The sequence below is a fragment of the Melospiza melodia genome, chromosome W (assembly GCF_035770615.1).
Source record: "Melospiza melodia melodia isolate bMelMel2 chromosome W, bMelMel2.pri, whole genome shotgun sequence".
NCBI classification, from domain to species: Eukaryota; Metazoa; Chordata; class Aves; order Passeriformes; family Passerellidae; genus Melospiza; species Melospiza melodia.
Window position 1 is genome coordinate 11,808,671 of NC_086225.1, and position 25,191 is coordinate 11,833,861.

Sequence of the window (25,191 nt, forward strand, 5' to 3'; positions counted from 1 at the left end):
TCTAATTTAAGACTATTTTTCATCCTGATCACTGGTAAAAAACCCTTCCCCTATGAGATCAGGGAAAAAATCCAAACTGACAGTGCTTCTTGCTCTTTGCATCCTTCTCCTATTCTGTCTTCTCTGTTTCTTCTCTTCCCACCTCTGCTTTGTTTGTTCCCACTGATCCGGTCTAACTCCCCAAGTCCCAGGGATAAGTATTCCTTTCCCACATTCAATAGCCTTGATCTTATTCTCTCTCTCTTTTTGCTCGGCCTTTTGGCGTTAGTTATGAAACCACCAAATAGCCTGCCCCAATTGCTCCTGAAACTCGAATAAATGCAGCCCTTCTCAACAGGTTTCAGGGGAATTAACCATTGTTCCTGTCGTTTGGGATAACACCACTCAGGTATTGAATTCTTGGGAGTGCCAATATCTGCACTCAATACACCTCTGGAAGCTTCCTCCTCTGTAGTGACACCACCTATCTAATCCACACCCCATACATTCAAATCTCACCCAAGGATAGAAAAAGTGTTCACAGTTCTGAGGGCAATTGGTGTTTTCAGGTAGCGCTGGTTGTTGGTTCATTGGTGGTACTAGGGATCAGTGTCCTTCTCAAGCCTGGGGCGAACCCATTTCATTGGTATCCTTCAGGGTCCTTTGCCTGTAATGACACAAGCATAATCCTTACCCCACATTAATAAATCTGCAGGTCCTTCCCATAACCCTGTCATAGGATTTTTAAAATGAATTTTCGGTCGGTGCTGTATCAATTCAGAATCCTGCTGCAAACCTGAGTAATGTGTTAATGCTGGTGGGTTACTGCGAATACATAGTAACCATAGATGATTCATAACATAAACTGCTTTCAGCACTCTGTCCTGTGGTGTCAGCCCATCGTCCCCTGTTTTTTGTTTATCAAGCAGCCCTTTCAGTACCTGGTGTGTCCTTTCAGTGATAGCTTGTCCTGCAGAGTTACCTGGAATACCTGTGCTATGCTTCACTCCCCAACGAGCTGAGAAATCTTGGGTCCATCGGGCTATATATCCTGGTCCATTGTCCGTCTTGATTTCCTGCAGCAAGTCCATTACGGCAAAGCAGCCTCACAGGCGTCAAATGACAAAACGAGATCCTTCGCTTGTCATAGGAGTGGCCCAAACCATGGCAGAAAAGGTGTCTATCGTTACATGAATGCATTTAAATGACCAATCGGGGCATAGATAGTTACATCAGTGTGCCATAACTGCAAGGGCCCCAGGCCACGAGGGCTGACCCCAGGAACAAATCCGCCAATCATGCCCTGGCATTGTGGACCAGTTGTGACAATTCCTTGAGCATCCTCTAGTGATATTCCAAGTTGTTAGTGTAAAACTTTTGTGCTTTGGTGAAAAAACTCGTGAGCCCTTCTGGCCTGGCCAAACTTATCAATGTTAGGAGAAGCAGAGGCCCAGAGTGGTGCCACCAATTGGTCAGCCTTCTTGTTTCCTAAGGCCAGGCCTCCCGTCAATCCAGAGTGGCTCCATATATGGGTAATAAAATGATCCTGCTTGCGAAAATTAAGTAACTGCCACAGTTGCAAAAAGACTTGCCACAGCCACTGGTTCTGAATTTCCTTCAGTAATGCTCGCTCCATGTGCTCAACAACACCTACTAGGTAGAGAGAATCAGAAACAATGTTAACGGGATCATTTGGCCATTTTTTAAGCACCCTGATAACTGATAACAGCACGTAACTCAAGAACCTGTAAAGAGTCTCCTGGTCCTTCAAGGATTTCACTGAGCCATTTGCCTTTGTACTGCCAAGTAAGACCTGCTTTAGAAGTCTTTTGACTGGCATCAGTAAAAACCATGAGACCTTCTACAGGTTGCCTTGATAGCCATGGTAGTTCTTCCACTTGTTGATGCAAAGAAAAAAGCTTATGAGGGGGAAAATGAGTGCTAATGAGACCTGGAAAGTTTAACAATGCCCATTGCAAGGTATCTAAATTCTGTAATGACCATTGCAAATAGTCCTTTGTTAATGGGAGAAGAATATTTTGGGGTTCCATTCCTGCAATTTCCAATGTCCACTTCTGTGCCTTGATCACAATTTTTGCTCTAGCCTCCATTTGCGCGGTCAAGGATTTTTTCAAATTAAATGGTAAAAACACCCATTCAAAGATTTGTAGTGGCTGTTTAGCCTGGCCATCCCACTGCATTAGTATAGCCATTGCGTGTTTTTCTTTATTCAGCACAGCCACGGACAATGGCAAAGTAGAGGACCAACGATCTGAAAAGGAATTACCCAATTTTGTGGCAATTTGAGTCAGAGCCTTCTGTTGTTTTTCAGTCAGTTCTTGCAGCACATTGGCCTGATTTCCGCCCTTTAATAATGGCATTAGGGGCTCAAGGTCTTCATTAGTTATGCCACAAGAACTACGAATCCACTGTATGTCCCCAATTAATTTTTGAACATCTGATAAAGTCCGAATTTATGGACAAATAGTTAATTTTTGGGGCCGAATTTGGGCTTCGGTGATACGCATACCCAAATATTTCCATGGGACCTGTTGTTGGACTTTTTCAAGGGCAATTTGAAGGCCTGCCTCTTGTAATTGTTGCTGTATCTTGCTGTTCTCCTGCTATAAGAATATCATCCATGTAATGATAGATAAGATACTGTGGGTATCGTTTTCTCAGCAGGGCTTGCACCCAGGCAACATACAGTTGGCCCATCATGGGAGAATTTTGCATCCCTTGTAGCAATACAACCCATTGATACCTCTTTGCTGCTTCTGTTTTGCGGAGAAAAGAAGAAAACCCCACAACTTTGTAAAAGTTGTTAAAGCTGGTATGTTTATTACCGGTCTGGATGCATGCGGAGATTGCTCTCCTCAAAAAAGGCATGCGTACCTTTGAGAACTTCAGGTCTCTTTTTATCTCTCTCTCAAATACATATGCAGACAGTTTCACAATAGGTTCATACATATTAATTTTTATGGGTTTTGTGTGACTTTTACCACTAGTTCCTTTCTATCAGGAAAAATACCGAGGTCAGGTTGACTTGCCCTTACAGCAGTCCCTGTCTCTCTCTATCATCTTCTGTCTCCCCCCCTTTATCTCTGTCCTTCACTGAAGTAACTTCACTGAGCTTAGGCCTTGCAGTCTGGCTAAATAACTATGGTTTCTAAACACAGACTCAACTCAAAAATGTACATTTCACCTAAATTAAAATGGATTTCTATCCTGGAAAATTTTCACTTTGCCTCACTTCTGCCTTGTTAATGGATGGCACTGAGAAGACAAGCTTCTCACTATCGTCCTCATGCTGGGGGATTGTGAAAAAGCAATCTTTGACGTTGATAATTAACAGTTGCCAATTGACAGGTAACGTTGATAGCGAGGGTAGGCCGGGCTGCAGGGGTCCCATATCCTGCATTACGGAATTAATGGCTCAAAGGTCATGTAATAACCTCCATGTTCCTGATGTTTTAGGGATTGTAAAGATGGGTGTGTTCCAGGGGCTCATGGAGGGTATGACATTCCTCCCTTTTTCAGTTGCTCATCAACCAATTCATTAACATGGACAAGCTTTTCCTTAGACAGTGGTCATTTGATCAACCCAGATTGGTGTCTCTGTTAACCATTTTAATTTTAGGATTGGCTGCCCTTCAATGGCCACCGCTAAAAACCCTCATTGGTGAGACAGAAACCCATCTGGCTCAATGCGTCCCGTCCCAGCAGCCAGATTGTTTTATTCATCACATCACATAAGGTCTCACCTGAACACAGATGTGCATCTTCATCAACCCACAGTTAAGAATGTTTTACTAATTCGAGTAATTTGCATGCATCCCACCCCCTTAACTGGTGTTCCCAGGGTGTTCAGAAGCCATGTTGCAGGTCATGCAAACAAGGGAACAATGGTGACATCTGAACCCATGTCCAGCAGTGCGGCTTTTGTCATGAGAGTTCCTCCATTGGGATGCTGAAAAGTAATAGGTATAACTGGTTTTGCTCCAGATAATGGTAACATAAACATGACCTGAGGGGTTCCCGTTAACTGAAAACCTCCATTCCCCCTCAGCATGACCCCTTGTCTAGGAACCTTGGCCTTAAAAGGAACTAACTGTGCCAATCCCGTGCCTTTTGGAATGTGGATGGGTGGCTTCAACATTTGCACCATTATCCCAATATTGCCTAAATAATCTGCATCAATTAGTCCAGGCCAAACAAAAATGCCTTGCTTTGATGTGGATGATCTCCCTATCAGCAGGGCACTAAGTCCATGCCCTAAGGGTCCGTTCGCTGTTGATGGGATTACCTGTGCATCAGTGTTTTCCAGGGTTTCTTCTGTTGCTGTATCCAAGTCCACTCCTGCAGATCCTGCTGTTGCTGAGTGGAGGATGTCCAGGCAGCTGCCTGGTTGTGGGGGAGCATTTGTGTCATTGCACGTCTCCCCTTCGCACTCTGTTTTCCGTTTCCCTACGGTGTTCCATCTTTCTTGCATTTCAACTGAAATTCTGGTTCGATGACCAAATTTATCACGTCTATTGCAGTTTCCCGTGAAACCAGTAGATGTCGATGTTGCCTTACTTTTCTTCACAGCTTTAGCTCGGCACTGGGCTTTATAGTGTCCAGGTCTACCACAGCTGAAACATTTCAGGCTGGAGTTGCCTTTTCCTTGCTGTACCAGTGGTTTAAAGGCAACTGCCATCACTTCTGCTAGGTAAGTGACTTTTTCCTCTGGAGTTCCCACCCTAGAACAAGCTTCTATCATGTCCACCAAGGTGGCGGTTCGAGGCAAGGTCTGCAAGATCCTCTTACAGGTAGAGTTTGCGTTATCCACTGCCAGTTGCATCCCCAGCGTGCCTTTTACATCTGAAGACTATTCCCGGAACTCGATCAATTGCATCTCTAAGGCGATCTAGGAAACTCATAAAAGTCTCTTTTGCCTCTTGCCTAATGGTTGTATAGGATGGTGGTGGAAGTCCCATGTCTGGGACAGCATGGAATGCTTCCCCTGCCAGCTTCTGAGACTGTTGCAAAATTGCTGTATGTAAATGTGCCTGAGTTTGTGGGTCAGCAAAAGGCCCTTTCCCCAACATCGTATCTGGGGTGGCGAACTGCCTAGGGTCCCCCTGAGGGAGCCTGAGATTTTCAACCACAGCAGCGTCTACCCGCCTTTCCCAGTCCGCTTGTCACAGCAGTCTCTGTGTGGGTTTTAAAAAGGTTTCTGCCAGCTTTTTACAATCAAGCGGGGCCATTAAACTGCTAGTAAAAATGTGGTCCAGCAAGGTCTGCACATATGGATTAGTTAGCTCATACTGCATTATGGCTTTCTGCCCCTCTCGGACGAGCTTCCACTCCAGCCCCACCCACTGATGTTGATTTGGGTTACCGGGGACAGAGATTACCGGGAGCGCTTGTGGGATAATCTCACCCTCGATGAGAGCTCCTCTGATAATACCTTGCCACCGCCGAGCTGGGTTACAATCATCGTCGGACACAGAACGGCTAGTAAATCTCCATTCAGGGCTCTCTCCTTCATTCGGGGCTTCTCCCCTCCTTCCGCTGTTGCATAAGCTCCTGGTTGTCCTGTGGAGTGGGGGGGATCTGACATTCTTCGCATTCCGTGGTACCAGTGGAAATCTTGCTCCTGCCATACTCTCTCCCCTTCAGCTTCTCGCTCTACGCTGCTTCCTCTTCTCCTCCGCCCACCAATCTGTTTCATCATCATAAATCGTAGGGCAGGCAAAACTTCTATCAGGGCTACCTTCTTTGGAGAGCTGGGCTCGGCGATCCTTACTGCCCTTACAGTTCGGAGAATCGATAAGGCAATAAGCCAATCTCACAATCGATCCATCTCCCCTTCTTCCCATCGCCATCAGCAAAGATCTGGTCTTTTCTCTTTCCCCTATTTGTAGATATATTAAAGCTCTGAGTTCAGCTACCTCTCTCTCCTGCCACCGGCATTCCTCCACCTCAAAGCGGCACAAGCGTTCTGCATCTGTATACCCGCAGTATATCTACATTGCATTTGAATGATGCATCTGAATATCCGCTGCAATGGCTAAGCAGCAGTGAGTCAGGCAGCAAAGGTGGTAACAGAAAATACTAGCCCCCCTGATGCTATTGTTAACTCCTCAGGGGACACCATAGGGCACCCGTGGGTAGTGGGTAATCCCAGTGCCAGTGGAGGGAGCAGCGCATTCATGTCCATTTTCTCTGGTTCCGGTGCGTGCTGTGGAGCCAGAGTGGGCTGTAGCACTGTGTTGTTACTGTCTTAGACGGCCTGTGGAGCCTGTAACTCCGGCGGTGCAGAAGGTAGGGACAATATAATTGGTTCAATTCCCCCAAAAAAATTCTTACACAAATGCTGGGAAGGTCACTGTGGGGTCATCTGGCTCTAGGGCAGCTGCTACCCCTGCTGCAGCTTTCTGCTTTTAACTGCTTTGGCACTGTTATCATTAACTTCCATGCTGTGCTAAGTCCCTTGGTTTCCTTTGACCAGTCACTTACGGCATTGCAGAAAGCAACTCCTAGCCTTTCCCACTCAGGGGTGTCAAATACGCTCTTGGGGGTGGCAAAAATCCTCTCTCCTGTCCCCATCTCAATAGTCTTTTAAGGACCTCTGGGTCATAATTGCTCTCTTAGACAGAATAAGCTGGAGGACAGTTAGCATGGCCTGCTCTTCTTTTGACAGTGCCTTTCCCATCCTACCAGCCCCCGATTGCTCACCTTTTCCGGTGTCCGCTGCAGCGTAAGTGTACTTTTCCCAGATCCATCCTCCGACTCCCCCCACCATGGTCCCACTAAGGCGGTCTCTGACCAGGGCTGTTGTGGTGTGTTTGTTTTACTCTCCTTTTGCTTGATCTGTTCTCCCTTTGTTTGAAGTTGGAATGCTCTGTTTCCCCCCATGTTGTAATGGTTCTCTATTACAGCAACCTGATGAGGTCTTCATGGGTGAGAGAAGTGGACGAGAATCTTAGTTGATGATCAGAAGGCTGAATTTATCGATATATGATATATAATACATTATAACTATACTAAAAAGAATAAGGAGAGAAGTTTCAGAGGCTGCTAAGCTAAGAATAGCATAGAAAAGAAATGAACAACAAAGTTCTGTGTCCAGCAGAAAGCAAGGACAAACTCTTTCTGTGAGTGGTCAGCAAATACAAACACTCACAGAAGACCAATCACCGCTGCACCTGTTACATTCCACACCAGCCGATAACAATTGTTTACATTCTTCTTCTGGGCCCTCAGCTTCCCAGAAGATGAACAAATCCCAAAGAAAGGATTTCTATGAAAAAATGTCTGCGACATCTCACCTTTCTAAATTGTATAAAATAAAAGAAAAATTCTGATGTGAAATGAACAGGGAATTTCTTCACCTGTAAAATATACAATACTCACAAATCACTAAAACAATCCTACAATCTAAGAAAATGTAAAAAACAATGCAAAGAAAATTCAAGTCCAAGCAGCTGAGTTTCAGGAACAGTCCATCAGCTGAAGTTGTTTCTCTTGGAATATCTGAGAGTCCTTTTTGGTCCTGAAACAGACTTCTGCAAAAGTCCCATCAATAGTTATCACAAACCATTGACAGTCTTACAACAATTTCAAACAATTTCAAACAATTTGAACAATTTTGGAATGTCCTTTTCTTGCCCTTCAATGCTGCAGTGCTTCAGAGCTGCTGCCCGCTATTTTCAATTTTTTTTATTTAATTTAAATTTTTTTTTTTTTTTTTATCGAAAAGAGCAGCAGCAGAGCAGAGCAGTGCCAGAGAAGGAAAGACCCCTGGGGGCCCCGGCCCATGATGGACCAGGAACCCCAAAACTGGCCCACAAAGGGGGACCAGGAACAGTAGGAGAAACCACAACTCCCAGAAACATCAGGAGGCCAAGTGTTGGCCCTAGCCCAGAAACTTCCTGAGCCCAACAGGCCAGGCCAAACCCATGACACAGGCTTTGCATTCCCACAGGCCTGCACCCTGCTACCAGTACAATGGCAGCACGGGTGGTGACACGTTTCCTTTCCTTAAAACCACTGAGGCATGCCAGCAGTGAGGGAACAGAAGCCTTCCCCAGAAATCCCATCTAGGGTCTGGAGATGTTTGTTTCCCACAGCAAACCAGCTATGGTCTCCTCCATCTGTGCCCTCTTCCCCTGCAATGCAAATGCATCAGGTGTATCTTCCATCCGCCCCATGGCATCACTCCCACTGGGCTGGGGACCAAAGGCAGAGCTCTTGGGACCCACCTGCCCCCTGCCACTAGGGCGCAAGAGAGGCAGCAGAGATGGAAGCCTCCATGGGACAATCCCCGAAAAACCACCCCCCAACCCACCGAGAATGCTGATCTTGAACGCAGGCAGATGCACTGCCCCCACAGTCAGCTGGCAAGCACCCCCCGCTCCATGGAAGGAGAGACCAGCCGCTGGGGCCGCTGCAGGGGCAGTCCCGGGACAACCCGAAACACTCGGAGGGGGGATCACGCTGGGTGTAGGAGTGGCCGCGGGCTGTTCTGAGGGTCCCGTGGGTTCGGCGCCGTCTCCAGCACCATCCTGAACAGGGACCGTCTCAGCCTGAGGCGGCGGGAAGGCCGGTGGAAGCGGCGGGGGGGCTGAAGGGTCTGGAGAAAGCAACTCCTCCACTGAGCCAGAAGCTGGAGACGCGTCATCGTCGCCTAGCAACTCAGCAGGCATAGGAAGTGCTGTTTCTGCATTCTCAGACGCAGGCGGGGAAGCCGGTGAAGCCGCAGGCGGAACCACCTGGAGAGGCAGAGACGGGATCGCGCGGACAGGCGACTGTGCCGGCGGGGCGGGGAGGCCTCGGGGACCGGTGCCACCCCCATCTCTGAACGGGGCAGGGTCCGAGAGACCGGCTGTGGCAGCACCGTCCACTCCCATTCCCCCTGCGGGAGAGAAGGTGGGGGAAGAGAAGGTTCCATCTGTGCAGGCTCGGGAGAAAGAGTAAAAAAAACTTCTTCGCACGGCAAAGTTTCACCCCCCCCGCCGCGAAGCAGGGGGGGCTGGGAGGCCCCAACTCATCCCCCACCGGGTCTTCTCCCACTGGGGACGGTGGAAACGGGGCCTGCCCATAGCAGTTAGAAATCCATGGAAAAACAGCTGCTCTCCATTTCAAAACCGGGAAGAGCTTTCTAAATGCTGGGTAGACAGGAGGGAAATCGCACCCCTGACCCCAAACGAATTGGAAAATGGAGTCCATGCACTCCCAGAAGAAAAGATCCAAGGCGTATAGCACATCAGTAAAGAACCCAAAAAGCTTTGCCCATCGAAAGAACTCATAGAGATCTGTTGCTGACAGAAAAAATCCATCTTCTCTACACCATTTTTGCCAGAGGGGAATAAGATTCTCCTTTGAAGGAGAGAACTGAACCTCTTCCTCCAAGGCATGTGTCTTCCATACGAACAGCCACAAAGTTCTGAGGGCTGGTTCATCAGGAAGGGAAAAGCCAACAGTACCTTTTGAAAGAGTCCAGCATGCTCTGGCCCACTCCACGGTTCGGCTGCTCTTTCTGAACCTCTCCCGGAGGGTTTTCAGGTTCTCTTTGTGGTCAGCCTTGGCTGTGAACTCTGTCCAAATCAGGATCTTCAGTTCTTCAGCTCCTGGCTTGAATCCACTTCTGTGGTCACTTCAAAGCAACCATCACATGCTACACATACAGGATTTTACCCAGTGCAGCAATTTGCTCCTCTGGTCTTATCAAATTAATATTGCTCTGACACGAGGGGTCACCAAATATTACAGCGACCTGATGAGGTCTTCATGGGTGAGAGAAGTGGATGAGAATCTTAGTTGATGATCAGAAGGCTGGATTTATTGATATATGATATATAATACATTATAACTATACTAAAAAGAATAAGGAGAGAAGTTTCAGAGGCTGCTAAGCTAAGAATAGCATAGAAAAGAAATGAACAACAAAGTTCTGTGTCCAGCAGAAAGCAAGGACAAACTCTTTCTGTGAGTGGTCAGCAAATACAAACACTCACAGAAGACCAATCACCGCTGCACCTGTTACATTCCACACCAGCCGATAACAATTGTTTACATTCTTCTTCTGGGCCCTCAGCTTCCCAGAAGATGAACAAATCCCAAAGAAAGGATTTCTATGAAAAAATGTCTGCGACAGTTCTCCCCAGTTTCTCCCTCCTCTGCCAGTTTAGTGTCAATCTCTCTGGTCCCCATAGCACCCAATGTATCCAGTTGTACTCCTCCCCGGTTACCCTGACAACTCAATGTATCCTTTCTCCTACTCCTCCCCAGGGCCCTGCCTGTCACTCCCTGCTCACTCCCTTTTCTACAGAAGCTTCTCTCCAGGGTTTGAAGTGATTGGGTCAGGGACTGGGGCCCCCCCATTTTGCTGTACCCATTGATCTCCTGTGTATGTCAATCTCTTGTACCCCTTTCCCCCTGGATTCCCATTGGTCTCTGTGCCAGTTCCACCCCTACCACCCACTCCCTTTATAACCACATGTATCAACCGTCAAACTCTCTTCGTTTTGTTGGCTTCCCTGGATATCATTTAAGCCGGACTTTGCCCCAAAATGGAGAGCGCTCTTTATTCCTGTTCATCGCAGCGATTACGGGTCTCGTCCGCACCTGGCAGCGCCTACAGCCGTAGCGCAAGGTGCCTGCTTGAGGCGCTCTCCCGAAGCCAAGCTATCAGGACAAGTGCCCCCCTGTGCTGCTAGCGGTTGCTGGCCGGCTAGCCTGGGCGATTGACATTAACACCACCGCCGCACCGCTGCACAGGGCCTCCTGCCTTTTCAGCTCAGGAGACCCCCTTCAGAAAACAAAGCGTCTGGTCTGCAGCATCACGTTGTCGAGTCACCAGCTTGCGGGAGATCAGGACTCCTGGGCAACTAACCAATGCGATTAAGCAGAAGCCACTTTATTGTTTACATTATGTTCTAGTTATACATTCTAACACTACTGCACACGTCTATCACGCATTCCTTGATTGGTGCCTCTATCTTGTCCACGGGCTCTGCATGCACTTTTCAGGATATGTGATTGGTTACAATCCAGGTGCTTCACAGCCCTCCTTTATTTAGTTCTTGTGGTCTTGGCATTTTTTTTCTCAGCCTCTTTTTTCTTAATTTAGCACAATTTATGTCTCGTCGAATTCCAGAGGGCTCTGATAATAATACACTGTGGCCTAAACTGTGCAAATACATTGCTACAGTTACTGTTCATTTTTCTTATTTCATTGCCGTTTTGTTTTTTTTGTTTTTTTTTTTCAAGTAAATGGTTTTTAACATGGAATCTCTGCTTTTAGTCTCCCTTTCACCAGAGGGGGGACAATGGGAGGGACACGAAGAGAGCAGTTTAAGTGGGGGTTAATTTTTTAGCTGTGTTTTTAAACCAGCACAGGTATGTAAATCAAAACTCAAACCATCAAGTTTAGAATCAGGATAAACAGTCTTTGTGACAGGCATTTTATATAGCTGCTTCAGTGATTCAGTATAATTGGAACCCATGCTTAGGACGCAGAAGAATGCATATGAACCCTGAAAGGGAAGGAGTATTGGTAGTGGTAGAAGCTACGACTCTTCCCATCAAAGGTTAATCATAAAAGTCGCATAAACAGAAATGTCTTTCTCAAATATAAGAGATCCCAGGATAAACCTACTGTGGTCATCAGTTGGAGCTCTCTGACACATCATGAGGACTTTGTGATGTACACTTAAATTACTTTCTTCATGATAAAGCTTCAACCCTTGATGTAAACATGGAGTCTCTTGACTTTGGAAAAGGGCCATGTTTATTTAGTTCTGTTGTCAGTTGAGACAGGCTTTCCCAGATTTTTTTTGTGGTTTTTTTTTGTTCTGCTTTCAACAGTCCTGAAGTGATTGATAGGATGTTTATTACTTTTTACTGTATATTAAGCTCTTTCACAAAGGGGTTGAATATGCTGAACTCTGAAGGGGAATGCTAGGTGGTACCATTTCATAACCACACTTATATGTGATGTTTGAATTGACTATACGGGTGATGAAATTTTCACTTAATCAGTGTTTTACAAGGGACATTAGTATCCTTTTAATTACTGTATGTTTCTGGAGTTCACTTAATGTTTGAAGCTGTTTCTCATTCTGACTTGCTGTTTGCAATTCAAGAATGTAGGGAAGAGTTGATTAGCACTAGTAAGCTATTGCATGAGATAAGGAAGTACAAGTAGCCTGCAATAAAAGAGTAAAACCAACCTCACTGAAAGTGAGATGATGTGCATAAACTGAAAGATGGGGTTTTTTCATTAAATAAAATTTGTTTCCTTAGATTTGAACTTGTATGGACATAAGAAGCCTAAAAATAAAAGAGGCACACAACATCAGTGTGCCAGAATCATGTTTGGAAATGAGCTGTTTTCACTTCCCATTTAGGCTTTCAGATGAGCATTCTATTTTTTAATTTAAAAATTGCAGCTGTAAGTTTAGTAATTCACTTTCTATTCCTGAAGCTCGAGGAAGCATATTTCAGATGCAAAAAATCGTTTCTGTTGAAAGTCAATGATTTGCAACATTTTATACCTTACTTCCACTTTGTATTATTAACCTTGGTAATATGAGTTATCATTAAGTACTTTTGTGACCGAGAGAACGGTTATTCTATACAGAACATAGAACAACTTGTTGAGGTTAATAGCTCTTTGCAATTTTTACTTTTTACAAAGAAAGACAGACCTTTAATTTTCCTTTGTCAAGTATACTGAGCATAGACATGTAAACCAGTTTTCTTTTGCATGGCCTGTTTGTATGCATGTAAGTATCAATAATTTTTTCTTCAAAAGTCAAAGTTACTAGAGGACTTATTTCCTTCAAGTGGTCTGCTTAAAAAAATGAAAAAAATTGTTTTATGAACAATTTCATTTTCTGAAGGTGATTAATTTCATCTATGAGGTTGCAAAAATATACATTCAGTTCCTTTTAAACAAACAAAGAAAAAATTATTTAATTTGAAAGATTGACCAGTGTGTAAAGTTCAGCAGCTGAGTGTGTATTTTCAGTAAGAGATCTTTAGTTTGGTACCACATTGCTATCATACTTTAAAAAAAGTATTTTTATTTAAAAAGTTTTGTTTACCAGAATTTTGATTAAGAATTTTGCAAACTTTAGTAGATGTAGTTAATATTGGTTGCAAATCAAGCCAAATCAGTTTCTTTCCCATGTCACAAGCTATCAGCCTATTTTGAGAATAATTAGCTTCTGACACAATCTCATTAGACACACCTCCCTTGATGAGCTTCCTGTTGGGGGGGTTTTGGTGGTTTTTTTTTTTTTTTGGACTGTTTTGGTTTGGGTTGTTTGTTTGGTTTTTTGTTGCAAGACTGGATAGTTGGGGAATTAGTTCTGTGATACACCAAGCATTTGTGTAAAGTTCATATTATCCCTGTTAAAGTAGGGCTAGAAAGAAACGTGAAACTATTTGCTCTTTCATACAGCAATAGATATAATGTTGATTTAAAATTTTTACTAAAGAAATTGGTACAAAAATTGGATTGCCTTAACTGCAGAATTGCATAGATATGTTCAGGCACTGTTTATTCCTGTCACTATAGATGATGCAATATTTTTGAAATGGGTAAATTGTGGAACATAGACCTTGACTTAGATATCAAGGCTAACTGCCATGTCCTCACAAATGTAACACTTCATAATTACTATGTAGATGTCTGGAATTATTGTTAATTCTTAAGGTTGAGGGGCGTGTGTCTCTGTGTGTTTGTTTAACTTGGCAATTCTATACGCATCTATCTGCCCATGTCCGCTTTTGGTTTATTGAAGCTTGTATTCTTATATTTCCTTCCTGCTGCCGTTGCATCCAGTCAAACTGAAGTGCAGCTGCTAAAAATTAGTGGTGATCACTTTCATTAATTGTCCTGGTTTAGGGCAAATTTGGGAGAAACCCTCCAAAGGGGGCCCCTCCAGAAAGCAAATCCACGCGGCCCCTCCCCCCAACCAGTTTGGGAAGGAATCCTCGGAGAGAAGTGGAAAGAACCTGTTATTTAACAGGCAAAGCACCCCCCTCAGCACACAAAATGAACAATACCAGATGACAGCACTCTTTCACTGCTCTGAAAAAGATGACAAATTCAGAAAATCTCTCCTGGGAGTGGTCGCTCTGTTATCGGTCCCTCCGGCACTGGGGGTAGCTGCTGCAGGCCACAAGGTGCAAATTCTCAGTGTTTCCCAGGTCCCAGTCTGGAGCAGGCTCGAGTGGTTCCAAAAAAGGGAAAGAAAAACAGTCCAGGGAAAATTCGGAATGCCTAGCTAAACTAATTAACAAGCAGAAGCAAAAGCAAGAGCAAAATAAAGCAAAAGTTGCATTATGTACTGCCCTGTCTCTGTGTCCTGCCAGTTGTGGGGGAGCAGGCTGATAACAAAACAAAACAAAACTTTGCTCTTCAGAGCCAGTCTTGAAGGCACAGAACATAATATCCAACATAAACAGAAAACATGAATGGGGATACAAGCATCATAATGTCACCCTAGGACATTTATTAATTTGTGCATTGCTTGAAGTAATTGTGGTCTCCAAGGCCTACTACATTATAAGTAACTAGAAATTACCCTATTCCTGATATGTTTTCAGTAACCACTCTTTGAGTAAATAACTATGATAGTAAGAAAAAAGCAAGTCTTTTAATAAAGGAAATCCAGATGGGGAGAATACTGAAAATCCTTGGTGATGTGGGAATATTTCCATGTGTTATGCATAGCTTCATTGTAAATTAATGCCGTATAAATTGTTGGTGTGTTCTTGGATTATGGAGGCACTGGCTAAGCCTAATTTGTATGACTTTTTTGCACTATTAGTGTGTCATGGCATATATTTATGGTAACTGATAAAAGAGCATAAAGGTCATAGGTATGTGGTGATGGATCTACAATGTGTAATATGAATAGTTGCCATTGATCCTATTGTCAAATATAGCAATATGTATATCAATAGTTGTAAAATAATTGTAAGAACTTTGGTGGTACTAGTGCATTTTGATATGTTTGTCTGTAATATGCATTTGTTATGACTTTTAATATTGTAAAAATATTGAGTTGAAGGTAGAAATAAAGGATTGTGAATGATAATATGTAAAGATGAAATAGTTGTGACTTAAGGATGACTATAATATTTCAACAAGTACAATATGGTACAATATGGTCTGCAATAAAACATTTTTGTGAGGTTGTATTTTTTTAAAAATCAACTGGCACCTCAAATACAACTTAAAATATGTATATGAATATTTTGAAATTTAAATGTTTAATTTGCCCAGCTAACACAGCATTCTGACATGTATTGGTAAAAACATTTGTAGTTCTGAATCTTTTTCACCCCAGGCCATGTCTAGAGTGGCATTGGAATTGGCAGCCCCCAAAAGACCTTTCTAGTGTTTCATAGCTCTGCTGTGAGTGAGGTAGCATGGACTTGAATATACCCTAAACTGGCTACAGTAACTCATGGCTTGGCCACACCCAGATGGATATGGTTTTGGCTTTATCAGTAAGTGTTTTAGAAGTGTAGATGGCCTGAGGAGACAGTCAGTATTTGCTTCTGGGTTGACAGCTATAGAAAAGTTTTTACTAGGCTTTTTCCAGCACAGCAAGATTACTTTTGTAATGTGTGTGTATATTGGTAAGCTAGTTGTCTATTTGTCTGCTTTTGCTCTCTTTTCATCTTAGGAATTTAAAGATCTCATGCTTGTCAGTCTGGAGGTATGAACAGTTTTGCGCAATTAAAAAAAAAAAGGAATTTTAGTTAATAAACTGCAGTTGACAAACCAAACTTTTAATACACCTAAATTTGGGAAAAAATATCCGTTCCTGTGATTGGAGAATTTGTTGGTCTCTGTAGAAACTGTAGTGTGACCAGACCCATGTGTTGATCAAGCTCCTGTCACTGATTTAATTCTCCATTAGTGACAAAGATTGCCTAGGGTATTTGAGACTGAAAATCACTTCCTGTTAAGACCTGATTTTAGTTTCATGAGTATTGATCTAACAGATAATTTTGGATGCTGCTTTGTGTGGAGTGTCTTCCTCAGTTTTTCAGTTTATTTTGATGCCCTGTTTAGCTTTTAAGTCAAATCACAGGCACACTTTAGGGACCAAATTAAGTTTTACTGGCTAAACACTCTAATGTAAAAGGTAAACTGCACATTCTACAGATAACAGCCTGGGGGAGGAAGGGAGTACATTAAGGTAAATGTACTAAGGTAAGTCTAAGCTAAGTTGCTGAAATTAGGAGACTGTATACCCTCAAAATGCACTTTTCCCAAACATCAGCTGAAGATTTCAGCCCTATTGATTTCTTTCCCTACCTACTTCAGTTTTGTTTATACATCTAAAAAGCCAAAGAAAAGGCTACTGCAATTCAGTGTCTTGGTGTCTGTCATGGTTTGATGCTGGCGCAATGCCAGTGTCCCCATGAAAATACACTCTCCCTGGTGTCTGCTGTGAGATGTGACCAGGAATAAGCAAAGCAGGCTCTCACTTAGAAATAAAGAAAAGAAAACTTTATTAACTAAACTGCAACTATAAGTAAAAAGAAACACATGGGGGAAATGAAAACCTTCCATAAACATTTCCTCCTCCTCACACCAAATTTCCAATGCATCCATCCCTCAGATCACCAACTCTCAGTCCATCACCACCTTTAGATAATCAATTCTCAGTTCATCAAGGGGTGAGGAGTCCCTCTTGTGCCATAGGCTTCCCCTGGAAACACAGTTGAGACCTCTTGTGTTTCCTGTCACACGTGGCACCGCCCGGAGAACATCTGCCATCGTGACATCTTCCTTCCATGCCCAGTGCTCTCACCACTGTGCATGGACCAGGGCTGCTTCTAGGGTTTTCCCTTTAAGGATGCTTTGTCCAGTTCCAAAAAAGAGCACAGTCTATCACTTTCGGGACACCTGTCCCCCCCAAATTTCACCCCCTGAGGCCGAGTGGTCTCAAAAACAGAGATCTTCTCTTCCACTGAAGAGCGAGGGCACCAACCACCCTCCTCACCTGTTGCCTCTGTTCATGCACTCTTGCACATAACATGACTGCACTCCCTTGGCTCCGAGCCATTGCCTCCCCCTAAATGCAGTCTCTGTGTCACAAGGAAAAAAAATAGCTCTGTCCATGGCTATACAAGAAAAGTCCAGCCAAAAGGCCACTCCATCATCTCCACCCACCTAAGAGTCTTCTCCACTTCCCTCAAGGCCCATTTCCTCTTATCTCTTATCTCTCTTCTCATTCAGCTCCAGGAGGATTAGCATTTCTAAGGTTTCCAGGTTTCCATCATGCAAGAAAAGGGTTAAAAATCTCAGTCTCTGCCTGTTCAGAGCTCCCACACTGCCCTGGGGGCACCTTCTCGCTGCACCCCCCCCTTCTCCTTCTCAGCCGGCTGCTACCAAATTCAGACACCCTCTCTCTCTCCTGGGAGGCGGGGGGGACAGGACTGCCCGATGCCTCTTGGTGTCTTTCCACCCTTCCATCCTCAAGGGCCTCTTCATCTCCCATCTCTGTCCAAGCCCCGGGCCTACCTCACCCAGCTGCATGGCTGCCCCTCCCCCGCCCAGCAGCAGCAGCTGGACGGGGGAGAGAGATCCGAAGTCTTTCCCGCCGGAAACCCAAGAGAGCTTCCCAGGGCAGTGCTCTGCTTTTTAACCCCTGTGTTCTCAGAGGCGTATCCAAGGTCCTCAGTGGCCACACCAGGTGCCAATATTCAAATCTGAACCCCATTGGTGTGACCACAGCATATCCCAGAAAACTTACTTCCTCTCAAACCATGTCAGCGTCATAGAAAAAAGCCTGCCAAAAATGCAAATGAGAAAGTTTATGAAAATCTGTCTCTGAGATTTTTTTAAAAGCCAAATCAGATGACTGTGAATGTACAGAATCCTTGGAAAAGGGTTCTCTGATTTGAGGATGTGGAAACTTGCTGATGATATGACAGATAATGATGATCTGGAAGCCAGTTAACCAGAATTTGCAAGGCTGATGGTACAAGATATTCTAATTGGGGAGTGGGAGGGTGGGATTCTTACATGGGTGTGCTGTTAATTATTTTCATGTTAATGTAGTGGGAGTTGGTATGCCTGAATCTGTAGCATATATGAAAAAGAAGCTAGGTTTAAATTGTGTAATTTTAAAAGCAATAAAACCCCCAAGAAGCTTTATTGTGGTGGTGAGGACGGAGACAGTTATTGTTTGTCCATTTTCCTGTCTCCCCCAGTGAACTACTCAGGTATGGTCTTAAGCAAAACTTTCTCCTACTTAAAGCATAGTAATTTGATATTTAATTGTGGTGTTCAATGATTTCTTTTAGTTCGCTACTAATGTTTTGCAGTCAGTTGCCATTACTGCTTGCTGGAAATTTCACCACATAGTATGAGTGCCACCTGAATGCCTTTAGCATGATATTGCATGTTCTCTTCATAAGAAATAATCTTATTGTAAATGATAAGACTTATAAGACAAATGGCTGGATGCTGTGTGTTGAAGGCACTGTTTGAGTTTGGGGACTTGGGGTTTTTTTTAACTTTTGAGAATCCTGAGCAGAGGGGGGGTTTATGTGGGACTTCAGAATAAAGACCTAATAAAGTACTAGAAATAGTTTGTCTGTGTGTATACATAGGCTTGACAAAATAAGTTGGTCCCTCAGAATATTCTGACAGTCTCTGGGGCCCCAGCTGATATGAAGGGCCTGTTGTGATGAGCTGTATTTGCCTTTATGTACAATTATTACCTTGGAACACTTTAATTAAAGGCTTTGGATGAAAGAGAGAGGAAGAGGTACAGTACAGCAGTGAGCAAGGCCAGTGTTGAGTTAGCACAGCTTTAATTTTTATACAGATCTTATTATTTTTTTAAATTATGAATAGAGATAGGGATGAAGGAAATTTGACAAGGGAAGAAGGGAAAATGTAACCACGTAAGGTGGCAAGCTTAGGTTTCTGTTTTATACTTGAAAGCAGATATAAAATTTCTCATGTGGTAGAGAATTCTAGTTTAAGTTTTGAAAAATGAGACATGTCCTTAAAATCTGTTTAATTCTTTTGGGTAACAATGTCAAGCATTTTGGTTTATATAACTGTGTGGTAGCCATGATGTTTTAATCAGATCTTGAATGTTTTTAACTTGTCATTTAAGCCTTTCATAGTTTGTAGATGTCAAATTTTATTTTTTTTACCTATTAATGGAGTGATATCTGGACTATAATTTAATTATAATTTATGTAATTGTTTTTCCTCTTTTGCTAGGAAACACTGCATTACATGACTGTGCAGAATCTGGAAATTTAGAGATCATGAAGATGCTTCTCAAGTATTGTGCGAAGATGGAAAAGGATGGCTATGGAATGACTCCTCTTCTGTCAGCCAGTGTGACAGGCCACACAAATATTGTGGACTTCCTGACCCAACATGAACAGACTAGTAAGATAGAATGTATAAATGCTCTGGAACTTCTAGGAGCAACATTTGTGGACAAAAAGAGAGATCTGCTTGGTGCTTTGAAATACTGGAAGCGAGCTATGGAAATGAGATACAATGATAGGATTAGTATCCTGAACAGACCTGTACCACAAACACTAATTATGGCCTATGATTATGCTAAAGAAGTAAACAGCTTAGAAGAGCTAGAAAATCTTATTGCAGATCCTGATGAGATGAGAATGCAAGCACTATTAATTGGAGAACATATTCTTGGTCCTTCTCACCCAGATACATCCTACTATATTAGGTACAGAGGTGCTGTCTATGCAGACTCTGGAAACTTTAAACGATGCATCAACTTATGGAAATATGCTTTGGACATGCAGCAGAGCAATCTAGATCCACTGAGCCCTATGACAGCCAGCAGTTTGCTATCATTTGCTGAACTCTTCTCCTTCATGCTGCAGGACAAGGCAAAAGGCCTGCTAGGCGCTACTGTCACATTTGATGATCTAATGGGTATACTATGCAAAAGTGTTCTCGAAATAGAGCGGGCTGTGAAACAAATCCAGTGTCCTCACGATCCAATACAGCTAAACAAAGCACTTTCGATCATTTTGCATTTAATTTGCTTGTTGGGAAAAGCACCTCAGAACAGGAGCATTTTAAGAAACAGACTATATATAAGTTTCTTAAGCTTCAGCCTAGAGGGAAGAATAACTTCAGTCCACTTCACCTTGCTGTTGACAAGAATACTACATGTGTGGGTCGCTACCCAGTTTGTAAATTCCCCTCTCTACAAGTTACTGTTATCTTGGTGGAATGTGGTGCTAATATAAATGTCAGACTCTGATAACAACAGTCCTTTACATATTGCTGCACTGAACAACCATCCAGGCATCATGAATTTTCTTATCCAGTCAGGTTCACACTTTGATGCCACAAACTTGCATAAACAAACTGCTAGTGATCTACTGGATGAGAAAAAAATAGCAAAAACTTAATCCATCCTATAAATCATACTACATTGCAGTGTCTTGCTGCTCGTGTTATAGTGAATCATAACATATGCTATGCAGGGCACATCCCTGAAAAGCTAGAGAAATTTGTTTTGCTTCATAGATAGTAGTGTCCAGGCTTAGAGTGCTGTTGTTGAAGCATGATTTGGTGACAATGTTTTTCTGGTGCACTGTTGCAACATATCAGTATTCCTTTAGTTTGCTCCATCTTGCTCTCATTTTCTGAAGCGATGTTAGAATTGCATCTGCAGAGTTGGTTAACCAGTATTTGAATATGCCATATGTTATAGTTTTTGGATTATTTAGAAATATAGTGTTATATTTAGACTTATAATTGTTTGCCATAGGTTTGTCTATTCTGGTCCTTTTTTCCTGTCAGATGTTTAGGACCAAGTTGAATATTTTCCACTGATTTCTTTTTACTACAACTGTTGTGTGGATTTTATACAGTTGGAGGGTCATCTTTTGTTGGTTTAGCTTGAGCATTTCTACTTTGACTCTGTTCTTTTTCTATGGACTTGTTAACATTTGCAACTACCATAAGTGCTTTTTATCTTCTCTATGCAGTGACTTGAATGTGACTGTTTGTGATGAAAAATTCTATGCAGCAGTTGGACAATTTCAACTTAAATGCCCATTTTGATTTGCAGTTTTGTTTGGAGCTCTTTTTGAGCATGCTGCCTTCATAGCATTACAAATTTTGGACCTACATATCACCTTTCTGAACTGGGGTTTAACTTTTTTATTCTAGCTGTAACTGATGTTGCTTTCCTGCTGATCCTCTGGAAGTCAGTGCTAAATTTGGGAGAAAAAAAATCTCTCTTGTTCTCATGTTAATCCACTTGAACTTTTAATCTGATAATTGTTTTCTCACATCATGCAGTTAGGGAAAGAGTAGTGATCATGTAGAAATGACAGCTTCCCTTTTGCACTAATGTCTTGCTTGTGTTGGTTATGTGAGTAGATAAAAAGCTTGTTCAAAGTTGAACCAGAAACTTAATTATACATTTCATCTATTTCTCATTAGAGTGTATGCCATAGTTTAAATTTACAAAACAACTTCTTTAGCTACAAAAGAAACTAAAGCACATTGGTGGTGTGATGCTTATCAGTCCAGAAATATTGGCATCACCAGTATCATTATAACATAGTAAATGGCTGTATGGCAGAGTAATAGAAATTCTATAGCAATTTCTCCTCTTCTTAATTTCAAATATCTTTTTAAATGCATGTTTTTTCTATCTCTTATTATGTCAGCTGTATTTAAGAAAAAGCAGTTTTTTGTGTGAATATATAATTCCTAATTAAACTTACCTATTTTTATAATATTTGCATAATAGCTTAAGTTTCACAACAGAAAGGGGTCTTTTGACTCAATAAGAATCTATAAAAAATTTCATAAAGGAGAGTGAGATTCAGGTATTTAATATAATTCAGCACTTTACTGTTGATCAGTAGTAGAATTTATTATGGCACATTAGCCCTGCAAATGTCTAAGTGAAATTAATTTGTGTTGAGTAGAATATAGTTTACTTCCAAATTTATTATTCCAGCATATTGAATATTGTTGACTTGGTGTTTCATTTCAGTGATGGGCAGTAAATGGGTTTCTTGCTCCAGAAACTCAACAAGTTGATTTAGGCTTTTATTGGTGATAGAGGTATTTAAAAGCCAAAATAAGTAGATGAAAAGAAAAATTATTTAGGAGAATTTTCTAAAATTTGATGGTGGAGTATTTTTCTTTTGTGATTTAAGTTGTCGAAGAATGTCTTGAGAGTATAAAAGAGTATACATAAAAATTCATCCTCACTTCTTGGCTGTTTTGTGTTTTCTCTTAATATTCAGTGTGGAGCCAACAAGTTTAGCCATTCTTGGGGAGAATATTGTAATACTTTCAAATAAAGATATGTTGAAAGTAATGCTATTTGTATATTGCCACTTTTAAGCTATTATTTTGAAACTACTTTAATGTGTTTGTTCCATGGTATACCTATACTGTATGAAATTCTGTGTATAAGAAAATCCTATTTGCTTCTCTTGCAAATCTGCAGCAGTAATCTTGTATTAAATTGGCTGATTTTTTTTTTCTGATTTGTAATGATTAAACTACATTGCACTCAAGTTGTCAACCCATAAAGATATTCAGAAGGTTGAGGAAAAAATGGTATGCTCTATAGGGGTGAAATATAGATATAAAAATTTATTAAATAATTTGCAGGTATGTATTTTTAAAGACAAGGATATTGATAGCCCATTGCTTGTTGAAACATCTGAAATTAGATTTATTTTTTTTTAAATAAATACTCAAAGCATTCTTCCAGGGGTTCCACTGAAATACTTCAGCCAGGAAGAAGAAAATTATTGTGGTTAAAAATAAAAAATGAAAAAGCTGTTATTGTCAAATTCTAAAATTATATTCCTATTTTTATATTGCTTCTGTCAGTAACAAGATTCCAGCTGTTTGTAGTATCTCTGAGGTTCTGATTGTTAAGCACATGGTAGAAAGCACATTTTAAAATGCAAGGCAAGAGTGTGGTTACTTGTCCCATGCATACTCTGCAACAGTCCTTGGATAGGAGGTATTTTTATATATTACCTAAATACCAACAAATCTCTTTTACCAATTCTTTTGAAACTGGTTGAAATTAGTGTATTTCACTTTTATAAAACACTATCTTATAGAAGGAATGGAATGCTATAGCAAAATTCTTACTGAGATATTAAAAAAAGAATAAAAACCTTAATAGAAAAGACATATGCCTGTTCTCAGTTTTACATCAACTGCAAGTTAGTAGTGGCAGGATATGACTACTCTGGAAATAGCTTCCTTGTGCTTTGAATTATGGAGTGGAATGCCTTTTATACTCTCAAATATTGACAAATGTGAGTACAAAGACTTAACACTAATTTCTGTGTTCTATGACCACAATGAAGTGGTATTTCATGTTTCAAAGTAACTGAAGAATGTGATGGAGACGTGCTAGACTTAAATATAGTTTCTTTTACATTGTTTAAATTTTTTTGTTATGAGGATGAAAGTTACTGTTGAACCCTCAGTAAGCAGAATGAAAAGTTATTGTTCATTTGGTTTTAACTAACTCTTTGTGTTCCATTGTATCACAGACTTGCTGTGCAGAGAAATTCCATGTGATTGAAATATTTGAATTATAAACTCAAATATATCAATTCCATGTATTGAAATACTGCAATTTCTTTTTAAAATTAGCTTCAATGATAATGTAAAAAAAAACCAAAAAAAAACAAAAAAACAAATATATTTCTCTACTCTTACTCTTTTTTGGCTCTAAATGCAGATTACATTAAAAATATGCTCTGGATGACATCTGTCTGAGTCCATATATCTGTTTTCCTCAGGGTTACTGGTTGCTGAACCTCTTTTTCAGTTGAGTATGAATAGTTAAATGTGAATGTTGCAGATTTAGGCTTTGATCTTCTTGTTCATCATTATACCTGAAACATACTATCGTGTTTCATTCTCATACTATGCTCCAACCAAACCTTTGAATTCTGGTGATGGGCAGCAGTAAGGAAAAGTCTTAAACTAGAGGATACAAGAGACTTTCACTTTTTCTAGAAAATGTATTTGGACATGCTATTAGCTCTGTCAAAACATAATTGTGTTTGTTTATAGCATAAATAAAACTAGCAAGAAGCATAAATAAAACTAGCAAGATCTTGTAATAAATAAGCAATAAACACTTTTCCAAGAAAGTGGCACAATTTAATTTAATAGCTTTTATTTAATAGCTTTATTTAATAGCTTTTCAAGTCTCTTACCTATTGCTTCCATTATGTAAAAAGAGAAAAAAATACTTCCAGGATGAGAGAATTATGTTAAGATTCTTATTAAAGAGGTCTTAAAATGTCTTCTGTTCTGTAGAACATCAGCATCAGAATTTTGAGATTGTTATAGTTATGCACAGTAGTCATACTTAAAAGGCAGTTTACACTTCATTTCAGAGTTTATTTAGATTGATTCTTAATTGGTAACAAACAGCATTGAGCTGAGGCACTGGATGAGGAAAACTGGTCCAGAACTTTCACGGTAAAATAATTGTTACATAGATAACTTACAGAATCAAGTATAGATTATTTTATTCAGAAGTAAAGAATTGGAATTACATCATTATTCATCTCTCTGTAGTTGCAGATGATGATGGATGTTTAGTCTGGAAGTGTCTGAGCGACTATCTAAACTATGCCTATGCAAAATCCGTTTTTCTGAATTTTCCAACTCTCTCTGATTCTCTTTGTGCAGAAGTGCTGCTCCAGCTGTGATGACTTATAATCATAGAATTGTGTAGGTTGGAAAAGATCATCCAGATCTGTTGGAAAAGAAATGAAATTTAGCAAAATATTTAATTATAGTGAGTTGTGTGTGAACTGGTTTGTTAAAAAGTAGTTTTGTAGCCGTTGAAAGTGTGTGTTGGGTTTTGTGTGTAACCTAGCAGGTAGTCTTAGGGATTTAATAAATAATTAAACTAGTGCAGGAAAGTAAGAATGCTAACCTGTCTGGAGGCAGCATACAATGCTCTTAGAATAAGATAAGCAGAGGATTAATGATCTTGTTTGTGAACCAAGGAATGTATCACAAGGGGTCTGTGACCAGGCAAGGGGAATGGGAAACTGTTTCTTGGAGACTTTGTTGTGAATCGCATGTATAAGAGGGAAGCACCCATACGTGAATTTGGGGGCTCGGACTTTGGGACGTGAGTCCCCCAGTTCCCCGGGCCC

General features: G+C 41.4%; 1 protein-coding gene across 1 annotated transcript in view; it reads left to right on the forward strand.

Moving 5' to 3' along the window:
- The window catches only part of LOC134431553 (protein fem-1 homolog C-like), a 101,831-nt gene extending 81,288 nt beyond the window's left edge, over positions 1-20,543 (forward strand). Inside the window, 4 exon segments of the mRNA XM_063179560.1 lie at positions 19,244-20,065; positions 20,068-20,260; positions 20,262-20,407; positions 20,410-20,543. Of these exon segments, the coding sequence (XP_063035630.1) occupies positions 19,244-20,065; positions 20,068-20,260; positions 20,262-20,407; positions 20,410-20,543 (1,295 nt within the window).
- Positions 20,544-25,191: the final 4,648 nt, after the last annotated feature.